At 42.7% G+C, this 13,679-nt stretch overlaps 1 protein-coding gene across 1 annotated transcript; it reads left to right on the top strand.

Annotated features, from left to right (window-relative positions):
* The first annotated feature begins 10,962 nt into the window (after window positions 1–10,962).
* Window positions 10,963–13,227, top strand: LOC149281263 (beta-crystallin A2-like). The gene is made up of 4 exons (XM_089499487.1): window positions 10,963–11,120; window positions 11,718–11,859; window positions 12,423–12,565; window positions 13,080–13,227. Exons 1-4 carry the CDS (start codon window positions 10,963–10,965, stop codon window positions 13,225–13,227), a joined length of 591 nt encoding a protein of 196 aa, XP_089355613.1.
* The last annotated feature ends 452 nt before the right edge of the window (window positions 13,228–13,679 follow it).

Here is a 13,679-nt window from a genome sequence, read left to right as displayed (position 1 = left end):
GTGAGGTTTGGAATGACACCCGGAGGAGGGTGGGGGGCAGTTTCCTGAGTCCTGTCCCCTATTAGTATTAGCGTCGCTACCAATCTGCCCGCTAGAGGTGAGCCGAGGGGGTAGGACGTCAATATGAAAGACATTGGAGGGAGATGGGAGCCCTAGGATAATATCCAAGCAACCTCTAGAGGGTTGGGGTAGAATGCCCCTACCCACACACAAAAATAATAAAAAACAAATAGATACCCCCTCCCTCCCAACGCCGGCCATTTCCTCCGTAAAACTCTGTTTAATTAAAGAAGCCATCTGACTTTGTCATCTTCTCGGGGCGCTGAAGCCTCCCATCTCCCTTATCAGAGACACATCGGAGTTTTTAATAAAGTTCTCTGTTAAAGATCGCCGTTACTATGGAAATGGGGAACGGTAACCCTCCTCCCCGGTGTCTGCCACTCGGCTGCTCGCATTTTACGCCTTTTTAACTCTTTGCAAACAGCGGCGGGCGTCAGAGATAGGAGTCCAATATTGATCTTTGGGTAGGACAGTCTGCTTCATCGGTCCTGAGAAAACAACATTAGAAAGCGCTTAGAAAAGCGGCGTTTCCAGGGAACGCGCCATAAAACGGTCGTTTAAGAGTTTGCCCGGCTGAGCGGAGGCCTCCAAACTGCAATTAGCACCCATTACGGGCAAATCTGCCTCCTCGCCGCATCTCGGGCTTAACTCGGATATTTTTGGGTAATTGGGTCAAATGACGACATCGCAAAGACTGTTGGACCCGTTTAATGAAGTATAACGCTGGCCGTGGAATCGCCGACTCCCAGTATGAACCCCCAATTAGTTATGGACTACAACTCCCAACGAGCGTATCCATTGGGATTGAAGTCCGAAAGCACTCTGATGACGTCATAACGGACGCTCTTTAAATCGAGACACACTCGAGTGTCTGAGCGGACGCCTCTCTCTCTCGTTTTATTATCGTCTTTCTATTCCCACCATTAGTTTCTTCTACTAGAGAAGGTTTAGTAAGATGGGACTCCGAGGCCTAAAATCCACATAAAGGCTTCCAAAACACGTCTGGTCTGAGGTTTTATTTGGAATCAAACCGGTTTTGGGTGCGAAGGGACATTGTGATTGGAAACAGAATCTGCCAACAGATCGGCCCCATTCGGCCCCCATCTCCCATTCTCCCGCTGTAAAGACTCAGACATTAATCAGTCGTTGGTCTCGTCTTAGACTCATGAGCCGTATGCCGATCCTATGCATGTTTAATGTCCCTAACTATATTAGTCTCTACCACTTCCTCTGAGAAACAGTTCTATGCATCTACTACCCTCTCAGCAAAGTAATACTTCTTTACATTAAATCTCATTAAAATTCAGTAATACCAATTCATGTGTACTCCTAAACCTTCAGACCGTAGTGTCTTTTATACATCGCTGGCATTTATTTCCATCTGAAGAAGAGAACTCTGAGGTCCTAAAAACTGCAACATTACGTCTTTTCCTATGTTGGCTTCAACTTCAACCAAACACCAAGAGATATCAGTGACCAAGCAGGGAGGCTAATCCCACATAACATTGAGTGTTGATCCAAAATTGGGTGATCTGGTACCTTTTTGTTTTGGAAAATCAGCTTGGATTCAACGGTCCCTTTAAAATCAGGACAGTTGGCAGTTGTGTGCTATTATGTCATATCCTGCTTGCAGTAAAATACATGTTGCAAAGTGTTCTATCTCTGTTTATGTTGCAATAAAGAAGGAATTAATTATACAACAAAATGTTTTACATATAATTCATTTTATTTATTTATTTTATTTGATAGCATAAGTATAGATAGATAGATAGATAGATAGATAGATAGATAGATAGATAGATGATAGACAGATAGATAGATAGATAGATAGATAGATAGATGATAGATAGATGGATAGATAGATAGATAGATAGATAGATAGATAGATAGATAGATAGATGATAGATAGATAGATAGATAGATAGATAGACAGAATTTTATATTAAACGATACAAGGTGCTATAAGTAATTTTTTATTTCGGGAAATAATTTACAGCTAAACCTTTGAAAGCCAGAGTGGTATCCGGGGCATTTTCTTCTGGCACTCAAGTGGTTAAATATGGTCTTCTGTCTCATTCTATATCTAATATTTTAGCTCAATTAAGCCAGAACATGCATATCATATACGAGGCGTGCTAATAGCTAGATCATTGATAACATAACGCTCTGGTGTGATTGACATCTGTTTCAATGGGCATCATAATTAACCCTTATATCGCTTGTATACTCCAAATTAGTACCCATCATGTACCGCTCTGCACAAGGTGACTGGAATATGAAAAATACATTATTTTTGCTCTCGTTATTGATGCTTTAACAACAAAAGGATCATTAAAATAAAACAAATTCTTCATTTTACATATTAAAAAATATTTTAATCTATATATTGTTACATTAAATAAATGTTTGTTATGAATTAAATATTGAACGCAAGTGTGATGTTAACGCAAATGTTGTACAATGTATGATTTGGGCTTTAATATTTGTTGAAGATAATTTAAGATAATTTGTTGATAATTTGTTTTATGTAAAGTTTGATTTTAAGCCCCATTCTGTAGTCATTTGGCTGCCAGTGGAGTTGGATAAACAAAGGGTTAAGTAATGTCAATATTTAAGGAGTATTCTCTTTTTGTCAGTTGCGTCTAAGGCACATCTGTTTAGTTTGGGACACAAATAGTTAAATCTTTGCTCTATGGGTCCATGAATATGGATAGAGAGTGATGATCTTTATCTATCTAATACGAAAAGAACAATGTATCAGCCGAATAAAAAGGCCGGGGGCAGGGAGTCTCAGAAGGCCAGTCTTATAGAGGACTCGTCACTAATATAATAATTAATATCCTTTCATTTAACAAAGAACACAAATCTCTCTCTCTCTGAGCAAGAAGAATTGGTTACAAGTCAAATAAATGTCAGCGGTAACACCTGTCGTACAAATAAAAGGAAGAGAGAGAAAGAAGAAAGGGAGTGCAAAACAAAGAAAAAAGAGACGTAAGAGAGAAAGAGACAGTGAGAAAGAAAAAGAAAGAGAGAGAAAAAGAGAAAAGAAAGAAAAAAAGAAAAATTATGAGATAGTGAGAAAGAAAAAGACAAAAGAGAGAGAGAAAGAGAAAAGAAAAAAGAAAAAGAGAGGAAGAATGAAAGAGAGAGTGCAAGAAAGAAAGAAAGTGAAACAGAAAAGAAAGATAGGGAGGAAAGAGAGAGAAAGAAATAAAGAAAGAAAGATAGAAAGAAAAAAGAGGAGGAAAGAGAGAAAAAGGTGAAAAAAGGCAACAAAGAGAGTGAAAATAGAAAAATAAAGAAAGAGAGAGTTATGTTCTTTGTTGAATTTGTGTAAATATCCTGCTAAATGTGCCAAATGATCCTTATCTGCCACCAGGTTCTGTGTTTCTATGAGATACTCAGAAGGGTGCCGGGGTACCCGGGACTGAATACCCAAACTGTCCATATTCACAAATCAGCCAAACAAATACTCACTTTACATTTACAATATATTATCAAATGAAAATAACTATATTAAGATGGCCAGGGGCTTTGATGTAATGTAAGAAAGAACGTGTAAGAGGTGAGGTGGATATACGGAACAGCCTTCCAGCACAAGTGGTAGAGATTAATTCAGCAAGCCAACACAAGGTTGCATGGTATAGGTGTGGAGAGAGTCTTGAACATGAGGCAAGAGCAAAGGTAGGAATGGGGTGAATGCAATAGAGGACTGGCGATGAATGAAGTGACTGCGGGGAGTTTTGAGTCATGGCAAGAAACCTTTTTTATATTTTTATTACAGTTTTACAATTTCAAACACAGGCCTCGTGGTGATTTATATAAATGGAGGCAGCCATTATCCCCAGACTGCATCCTTTCCCTGCTCTTTTTGTCGGCTGTCAGAGCCGGCTCCTTCCATGAATGAGCGTCGGTTGTCCCTGGATACCAAGCAGCGTGTACTGTCTGCCAAATGCAGTTTGGGTCAATAAACACAATTCTATTGATATTGGTTCTGACATTATTTAATGCTGCAGATAAGTACAGCGCTGACTAATTCACTTTCCTGCCACCAGGGGGCAGCACACATAGATTTTAAACTATTTTTTGTGCAATACAGTGAGATTTATTCTCTAAATTGGCAACTGCAGTAATTAATACCTCCAGGCTATTGTGTGATATGTAACAAAGAATGAAATAGTTTCTTCATATTGATTTTAAATAAACTTTCATATTATGGAGAGAGAGAGATGACAATAAACAAACTTTCTATATGTTTTCTATCTGAGCCGCTCCCTGCTTGCCCGGCTGAGAAAGCAGTCTGTTACTGAACGGCTGCAGGCTGCTTTCTGTATTGGGCAGACTAGACGAACCACCCGGTTCTGTTCTTCCATCAAATGTTTTTCTGCTTCTGTAGGAGAAAAGAGAATTGTCTGGTAGGCGGCAGACAGAAAACATGCGGGGTCTGGGTAGATGAAATAAGTGATGTCTCGTTTATCAGAGTTCTATTTGTCTTTGTGTCACTTAGTCAGAATGTATCACATAACAGCACATAGCTTCTATTCTACGCAGAATACTTGGACGTCTTGGCGCTGATCGTCAGTCATTGGTTGGTATCCGCTGTAAGTTGGGACTGCCTCCTGCTTTCCAGACTTGCTTTAGCTGCCTGTGCCACGTTCAACAACCACAGGCAACTTAAAACAAGCCACAAACTCAGGAAACGAGCATTAGGTCTCCGCTTCGAGCGCTCAGCCCATTGTGTACCGATTCGCTGCTTGTCAACCATCCACCGAACCCCCCCAATCAGTCCCCAAATTGTCCCATTTCTTTTCTCTTTTTTTATTATGATGATGTCATAGAACATGATGTCATATTACATGGCAGAAAGTGAGGAAATCACCATTTGTGGGTCTGATTACGGACTGGCAAGCATCTCATCGGTGCTCCATTTCATACATTAACAGAGAGAGTAGCCTCGTTGGGCTCCAGATCTGATGCACCCTGCGGAGAGCAAAACAGTTAAGTTGCAGGATAGTTAACACACTCCTTAAAGGGATCATTTGGTGTCCCTGACACCCCATCTGCCTGAGGTGGAAGCTGCAGCCCTGCGGCTGTCCTCTCCTTCAAGTAGCCAATCAGTGACAGGAAAGCACTCCCAATGAGTTCAATGACCCCTGATCACAGTGTTCATTGAGCCAGCACTGGAGGTAAGTATATAACGCGGCAGGAGAAGTATACAGTATTTAGCCTTCTACAGAATCCCCCCATGCATTTACAAGGGGGCACCATGAAGATTTAAAGCAACCACACAGCTTAAGCATTAAATTGCATATGATGGCAGGAGTTGTCCCTTTGGTTTAAATCTTTGTGGTTTTGGGAGTGACCCCGTTACCCGCTGTTTGGGTTAAACATACGATTAAGTAACATGTTTTTTTCAGTATCCTGGAAAGAGCACGATGTAGTTCCTCCTAATCTCTTCCCACGCCCTCCGCCTGACCCTCTCTTCCTCCTTCTGTGTTACTCACCTGGTCAGGGTGTGGCGTACGAACCTTCCTTAAACACAACAGTTCCAACGGCCGTCTAAATGAGAAGCATTGTGCCCCGTGTTGTGGCAGATACCGCATCCTGCGCCAGTATGCGCCAACCTGGTGGCACAAAGCCCATTAGAACCCACTGGACGTAAAACACACATCCTGCAGATTCTACATGTCATGCAAGCAACGTCCAGTCAATACAGGCAACGTTTCAACCTTTCTGAGTCTTCCTCAGTGCTTAACACATCCAACCATTCACAGTGCCCTTCCGCAGCAACCATCCAACCAACCAATCATCCAATCATCCAACCAACCATCTAACCATCCATCCATCCAACCAACCAACCATCCAACCAACCATCCAACCAATCAACCAACCAACCATCCAACTATCCATCCAACCATCCAACCAACCAACCAACCATCCAACCATCCATCCAACCAACCATCCAATGAACCATCCAACCAACCAACCATCCAACTATCCATCCAACCATCCAACCAACCAACCAACCATCCAACCATCCATCCATCCAACCAACCAACCATCCAACGAACCATCCAACCAACCAACCAACCATCCAACCATCCATCCAACCATCCAACCAACCATCCAACCATCCATCCATCCAACCAACCAACCAACCATCCAACCAACCATCCAACCATCCATCCAACCATCCATCCATTCATCCAACCATCCAACCAACCATCCAACCATCCATCCATCCATCCATCCAACCATCCATCATCTCAGCTAAAGGGTTCCAGTTGTGTTTGTTGTGTAAAGCCTCACAAAAACATTAAAAGTGATTCTGCGGCAAATTATGAAATTTGATCACCAATGGAATAGCTCTGCTGGTTGGAGAATTGGTTGCTATGGCGATAAGTCAGATTTTAAGAATCAGCATCAGAATCCCTTTTTATTGTGCAAAAATAAATATATATCCGTCCTTCCTTTAAGCTTTGGCCTTCCAGGGGTCTACTAGAATGTGGCAAGTTCCTAGGGGTGCCACGGCTTACGGGCGGCAACCAAAACTTACATTTACATATATTTCAGGAAAAGAAACCAAATTCTGCTGGCAGATCGGCCCCATTTGGCCCCTGTCTAGTCGCCCGTTTCTCCTGCTGTAAAGGCTCAAACCTTAATGAGTCGTTGGTCTTGTGTTAGATTCAGGAGCCGTATGTCTATCCCATGCATGTTTAATACCCTCACTGTATTACCCTCTACTACTTCTGCTGGGGGTCTGTTCCACTTATCTACCACCCTCTAAGTAAAGTAAAAACAGCTCTCTTTCTGCTAGTTGGCATTTCACTTTAGTAATGAAATATGTGTCAATACCTCCAATGATGGATGTTACAGTTATTCAGCTCATGACTATATTTAGTGTAAAGCTGGCTGTGCATCATGGGAGTTGTAGTCTTGAATGCAAAAGAGAGTTCTCATATTTTTGTTACTGTGTTGCAGATAAGCCCTTTAGTCTTATTTTTTTCTGCTCTTGCATTGCTATTAAAGATGTTTGTAAAATAGATACATTAATCTAATATAAATAAATATAATATATGCATAATTATAATATAAATAAATAGAATATATACATAATTATATAATAACTATTTGTAAACGTTTTTTTTGGTTACATCATCAATAGATTGTAAGCTCTCCAGAGCAGGTCCCTCTTTTTCCTTCTGTCTCAGTAGGTGTGTAAATGTTATTGTCGTTTTAAATAGTTTTTTGTTAAATATTTTCAGTGTCCCCTATAGTAACAGCGCTACTGCATCTGCTGGCGCAATGCATATAAATGTAATGTAACGCATCATCTGTGACAGAATTCTTACCTGTCCCACCCTCTTCTATTTCTTTATTTTGACACAGCTGCCACTCAGGGTTTCACAATTATTACACACAGGTGCACAAAAAATGTTGTTACATATTTATACAATGTTACCAAATTCAGAATCGATGCCCTGTGTAACCCTTGAAATTCCAAGGAAGAGATAACAGCTGAGCGGCGGCCAGTACTGAAAGAGTAAAAGACAGACACCCAGGCAGATTGAATTTGGGGACACTCACCATGCGCGTCTCAGGAGTCCTTCTTACCTGGGGGTCCGGTACGGAGAGAGTAGTGTGTGCAGGACTGCAACCACAGAAAGCCTTGGGCATAGGTGGAAAAGCTCTTAATGGCAGATCCGGGATGCAGAGTGTATTGGAACGTGTTTGCATAAGGGGAGAGGCAGCCTGAATGGCCCAGGCACAAAATATTAACCATTTATTTGCCTGTGGGGTCGATTACGTCTTAGCCAAGGCTTGTGCATAACAGGGCTATTGTGTGTTTTGCATTTATTGTTCCGTCTTGTGTTTGCACCTGCGAAAAGCAAATGCCACGTGTTACAAGTTGCTGCCAGAGTTTTCGGCGCATTGCTTTTTTATATACTGACTCCACCTATATCATGTTTGCCAACGCTGAATACAAACGTCCGGGAACGCCGTGCCACTGGGTTGTTACACATCAGCACAATACGGGATATTTTTCTAACTACACGCTGAATGCACACCCAGGTGATTATTCTCATGCAGGAGATTCCGTAACGCCCGCTAGGTTCAGGACCCGGTCTTCATGACACTAAATCGGGCATCAGGGGCACTCGATAAGTTTGGTTCTCCTTGACCTGAGCTTCAGAAATTAGACCCACTGAGCAATGAGCTCTCAGGGGCCAACTCTTAATGGTCCAGAGAATGCTGATTATCCAGCCAAGCATGCCTCATCAGGCCATGGGCTAAATTGGTTAGGAAGTGTAGGGAACTCAGATTATGGAAGGCAGCAAACAGGGGAGAAAGAACAAAACTCAAATTCTGTCATTGGCTGGTGAAGGTTGTTTCAAGCTGGTGGCAGAGTGTACATTTCCTCGGGTTAATCTCTCTCAAAGCGGCAAAGGAGGGCAAGATCTGTACCAACAGAACTCTCTCTGATTTCTCTGATACCCATTGTGGCCGACACATCAAGACAATGGAGTGAGATAATGGAGTGGAGATTTCCTCTGAGATATCTACATGAGAGGGACCATGATAAAATAGTTCTGTGGAATCCCTCTGAACTTAATTTTATGCAAATGCACGGACATTAATTGGATGAAAAAAACATAAAACTCTAAACGACAGCAATTCTTTTGAAATTACAAACATCAGTGGCTGTGGCTGTGATTCCCTATTTTAATCACCAGGGGGCGCAATAAACACAAAATCTGAATTTAAATGACCTTCTACACAAACCTTAGCAGATCTGTCATTTTATTCTTTCCTCTGAAGGTTTAATCACATAAAAACAACGCTTTCAGCTTTTTCTGATTGTATAGCAACAAAGTATCAGTGCCAACTCTGTGTTGCAAAACAAGTGTTCTAAAAATAATAATACTATTATTATTATTATATCTAGGTGGGGTAAAAGTATAGAGAATGTGGTTTTAAATCACACAGAGTAGGTGGAACAGCACCTTTAGCCTATCTGCACTGTAAGTTAACAAACTGATCAGTGTTAGAGGGCGTTGGAGGGCTGGCAACATTAACCCAAAGAGGTTAAAAGGCTCTAATCATCATGTCATGTCCTTGTAACCCCCTAGTGGCTGTATGTTGAAATGCAAGTAAATCAGAACAGAAGAGAACACTCAGCGCTCTAAGAATATCAGCAGATCCATCTTTTAGCAGCATTTGCATTCCCCTTTCCTAATTACGCAGATATGGCCGGGTGGAAAGCAACATTTTCTTCTGCGAAAATCTACATCTAGCCGTGAGCATTAGGTCCCCAGACTGCAGTGTGAATGTACAGAGGGGCAGCCGACAGCTGGAAAATAAGTGTGTTGCCAGGACTGTCCGAGCAAAATCTGGACTGTTAGGAGCTATGCAGATCTAGGAACATGTTTAGTTCACGGACCTAGAGGAGATCACTTTGGGCAGCCGTGAGAGGAGCCAGTCTGTGTCCTAACATACGGCATTTTAAATGCTCTTTGTTAAATATCTTCACTGTCTGCTGGCGCTATATGGATAAATATAACGTAATTGTTGCCCTGTTAGGGTGGGGGTGTGTAACTCTCTATCCTTGGAGCCTTTACAGCAAAAGTACTATATATTTAAAACTGACAACACTATGTATTTTTGGCACAAGTAAAATCTCTTTTTTCCTAAAAAGTATGTATTTTTACTTAAAAAAACATCCAAATGACATCACATTAAATTTATTTGTGTAGCGCCGGCAGACACCATAGCCCTGCTAGGATTGTTTTTTTTTTTAATATTTAACAAAGACAATTGAAATGAATAATAACATTAACAAAGGTTAAGGCAGACTGGTTGGGAAAGAGAAGAGGGACCTGCTCTTGGGAGCTTACAATCTAAGTTGCCCCCCACATGCCCCTGTTGCCTGTACCATGTTGCCCTGTACATATGGCCGGGCCGGTTCAGCACAGCTAGGGATCAAGCATTTAAAATAGCCTCTGATTGCAAAACTCCCTCTATCCATTGTGTCTGATCCAGGACAAACACGCACCAGCATTTTCCATTGTCTTCCCTGATCCCCACTGGAACCCACAGCCATAGCCTGCCCTGCGTCAGCCCCCTTTTACCCTGCCCCCCCCCCCCCAGATTAGCCATGCTGAGTGTGCACGTACAATCTGCGGATTCTGCAATTCCAGTATGTAAACTGGAATATATAAAGGCGCTGGGGTACACGGGACATCAGCCCCACTGCAACTGGTCCCCTGCGTACTCAGGTAAGGTTTGTGGCTTTACGCGTCTCCCTGTAGAGGTTATGAGTAGCTGAAGGGTTAAACAACCACCGTGGTGCTCGTGCCAGGCTGCTTATAGTCGATCCGCCTTCCCAATGCTTTATGCCCTTTATTCCTGCTGCTACCTAACAGTAAATGAGGCTTAGAATGATTACAAAGGGTTAAATGATGCAAGAAATGTAATAGCAAAATCCCTAAAAATATAGAACGCAAACCCAAAAATGTCCACTGGGAAATACACATTTTTTCCATAATCACCAAGGCATTAAAAATCGGCATTTATTCTTTCTTAGTGTTCGTGAAAGTTTTTTACCTTAATAAATGGTAATCTACGCAATTGGGCATTTGGTGAAAGCACATTTATCCACCGCTCGATTCCTGCACCAGTTCTTTTAAACAGTTTCAAATATTTATTTACATGGCGGAAAATCTTACGTACAAATATGTATTTCTAAGAGGAGAAACACATCAATAGGTCAAGTTAAGTAAGCTTGAGATCCACGGAACTTCGAGAAACTTGTTGATAGACTCAAGCCCTTCTGAGGCTAGACTTTAGGCTAGAGTTTAATCTTTAACAAAGTATCTTCTTTTTCCTCCCCGAAGAAGCACAATGACCAGCCAGCCAATGGAGACTTTGGGCCAGTGGAAAGTAACTGTATGGGAGGAGGAGAACTTCCAGGGAAAGCGATGTGAATTCCTGATTGAGTGTTCTAACATCATGGAGCGCGGATTCCGCAAGATCCGCTCCATCAAGGTGGAGAACGGCCCGTGAGTGTCACGTAACTGTGTGGTGTGCGCATCAACCGCTTTATTGTGTATAGCCCCTCTACAATTTTTTCTTGGGGGGGCGAAATGTTAGCCCAAATCAAGGCATTGTGCATAGACATCATAGGTTGGCATTACCAGGGAATTTCCTAGAAGAGGGGGCAATTGCCCCTTCTTGCCCCCCCCCAATGGGGCACCTACTTCGTGAACAAAGCCAGGCTGCTTTCTCATAATTGAGGAAATATGAGAGCTTTTATGTCAAACAATTGTTTTAATTGGGATCGTTAAATGTATTGCGCATGCTCTTGAACGTGGTTCTAGGCTATAGTTGTAATTTCATGAACAACAATCCCTTTAACCCCCCAGATTCTGCTTCTTTCAACTAGAAAAGTAAATCGCGTCTCCCTCACGCCAAGGGATTCATGGAAAATCCTCCTTCCTCCAAGTCCACCCCATCACTAACTTGTGACGTTAATCAAATCTAGAACATGCTCTAGAACATATTATACCGAAGCGATATCTAGGACACGCTCCGTTTTCTCGTTCCGTATGACACTGAAACGATGTCACCGACCCATTTTCTGCTCGTTTGCTTCGCAGATGGGTGGGTTTCGAGTACCCTGAGTTTCAGGGGCAGCAGTTTATCCTGGAGAAAGGAGATTACCCTCGCTGGGAGGCATGGAGCGGAAACAGCGGGTACAGAACGGAGCACCTTCTGTCCTTCCGACCTATCAAATGCGCTGTAAGAGGGGAACGGTCTATCTGTATCTAGAATAATCACGTTACCGACGCGTTGCCTCCGCAGGTCTCGTGCTCGGCTGGGTTTATTATCTGTATTATCTGTCGGTCTGGCCGTGATGTTTGTTCTTTGTCCGTCGCTCCGTCCACCTGTCCTTTTATCTCTTGGTGGCTTTGAGGTCGGAGACGTGGTGATCCAGGTGTCGTGTGGAGCAGGCCCTCTCTCCCCGCTAGTCTTTGTATGTATAGTTATTATCGCTCTCCCCCCCTCCACGATTTCTGTTACTTCTTTTGGTTTTTCTTTTTTTGGAGCTTCGATAACTTTTGTGGGCCGCTGCCTATTAGCTAAAAGCATGCGCAATGAGGACCTCTAAGTCTTAATTGAGGAGCAGTCGGGGGCTGAGCTGACCAGACATGTTATTAATAATATTCTAATATTCCATGGGACCCCTTATGTTTTGGATGACTCTAGAACCCTTTGAAGGATGGGCTATTAGTCATTATGGCTTTAGGTGGACTGAAGCCGTCCAAAAGTGCGTTGATTTTTTTTCTTCTTTTATTCCGCAGAATCACAGCGACAGTAAAGTGACTTTATACGAAGGGGACAACTTCCAGGGTCGCAAATTTGAGCTCTGTGATGACTATCCCTCTCTGCAGGCTATGGGCTGGTGTTCCAAAGAGGTGGCCTCGGTCAAAGTCAACTCTGGAGCGTGAGTAGGACCTTCGGTTCTGTTCTTCCTTTGCACGGCTGTGACTCGCGGGAGGAGATACTTTGTGTCGCTGTAATGCAGTCTAGTGAGGGGTGAGCAGATGGCCTCTGGTAGGACAGATCTCTCCTGAATTTGTACCTAGCAGTCCTGCTCTACGAAAATGTTCTAGCAATCGAAACGTAGAATTTGCCAACAGATTGGCCCCATTCGGCCCCATCTAGCCACTCTTGGTTCCTGCTGTAAAGACTCAAACCTTGATCAGTCGTTGGTCTCGTCTTAGATTCAGGAGCCGTATGTCTATCCCATGTGTGTTTAACTTACCCCGCTGTATAAGCCTCTACCGCTTCTGCTGGGAAGCTGTTCCATTTATCTACCACGAAAGCCCTCACTAGCTTGTGCTGCCAGTCATGTTTGTTTCTCTCTTTAACCAGAATTTGTTTTGACCTCTTATCTCTTCTCCATCCCATTAACCCACCTCCCCTTGGTCATTCACCTCTGTCCCTTTTCCGCACAGTTGGGTGGCGTACCAGTATCCTGGATATAGGGGTTACCAGTATGTGCTGGAGAGAGACAGACACAACGGGGAATACAGGAACTACAATGAGTACAGCACTCAGGCTCACACCAACCAAATCCAGTCCATCCGCAGGATCCAACACTAAGGAACGTGCGCGACCTTCATCCATCTCCGATCTCCAACGCGTGGAAGTCTGAACACAGCATGAAACTAATCAGGTCAACAGCAAGAATAAAGGATTGTTTAATCATACGATGTGACTGCTGTGTTTATTTCCCATCAACGCAACATATACAGAATATATATATATATATAACTATATTCACTACTCTTCAGAAGTTTGGGGGGCCCTTAGAAATGTCCTTGTTTTTGAAAGAAAACCCAATTTTTTCCATTAAAATAACAAGAAATGGATCAGAAACCCAGCGCAGACGGGGTTAATGTTGTAAATGACTATTGTAGCTGAAAACGGCTGATTTTTAATGGAATCTCTTCATAGGCGTACAGAGGAACACATCACTCCCATCACTCCTGTGTTCCAATGACCCTTTATCACTCCCATCACTCCTGTGTTCCAATGGCCCTTTATCACTCCCA

Source organism: Sceloporus occidentalis, unplaced genomic scaffold, assembly GCF_023333645.1.
Source record: "Sceloporus occidentalis isolate IW3139 unplaced genomic scaffold, rSceOcc1.0.p SCAF_136, whole genome shotgun sequence".
Taxonomy (NCBI): domain Eukaryota; kingdom Metazoa; phylum Chordata; class Lepidosauria; order Squamata; family Phrynosomatidae; genus Sceloporus; species Sceloporus occidentalis.
The sequence above is the reverse complement of the archived record's forward strand: the minus strand, read 5'-3'. Positions and strand labels throughout refer to the sequence as shown.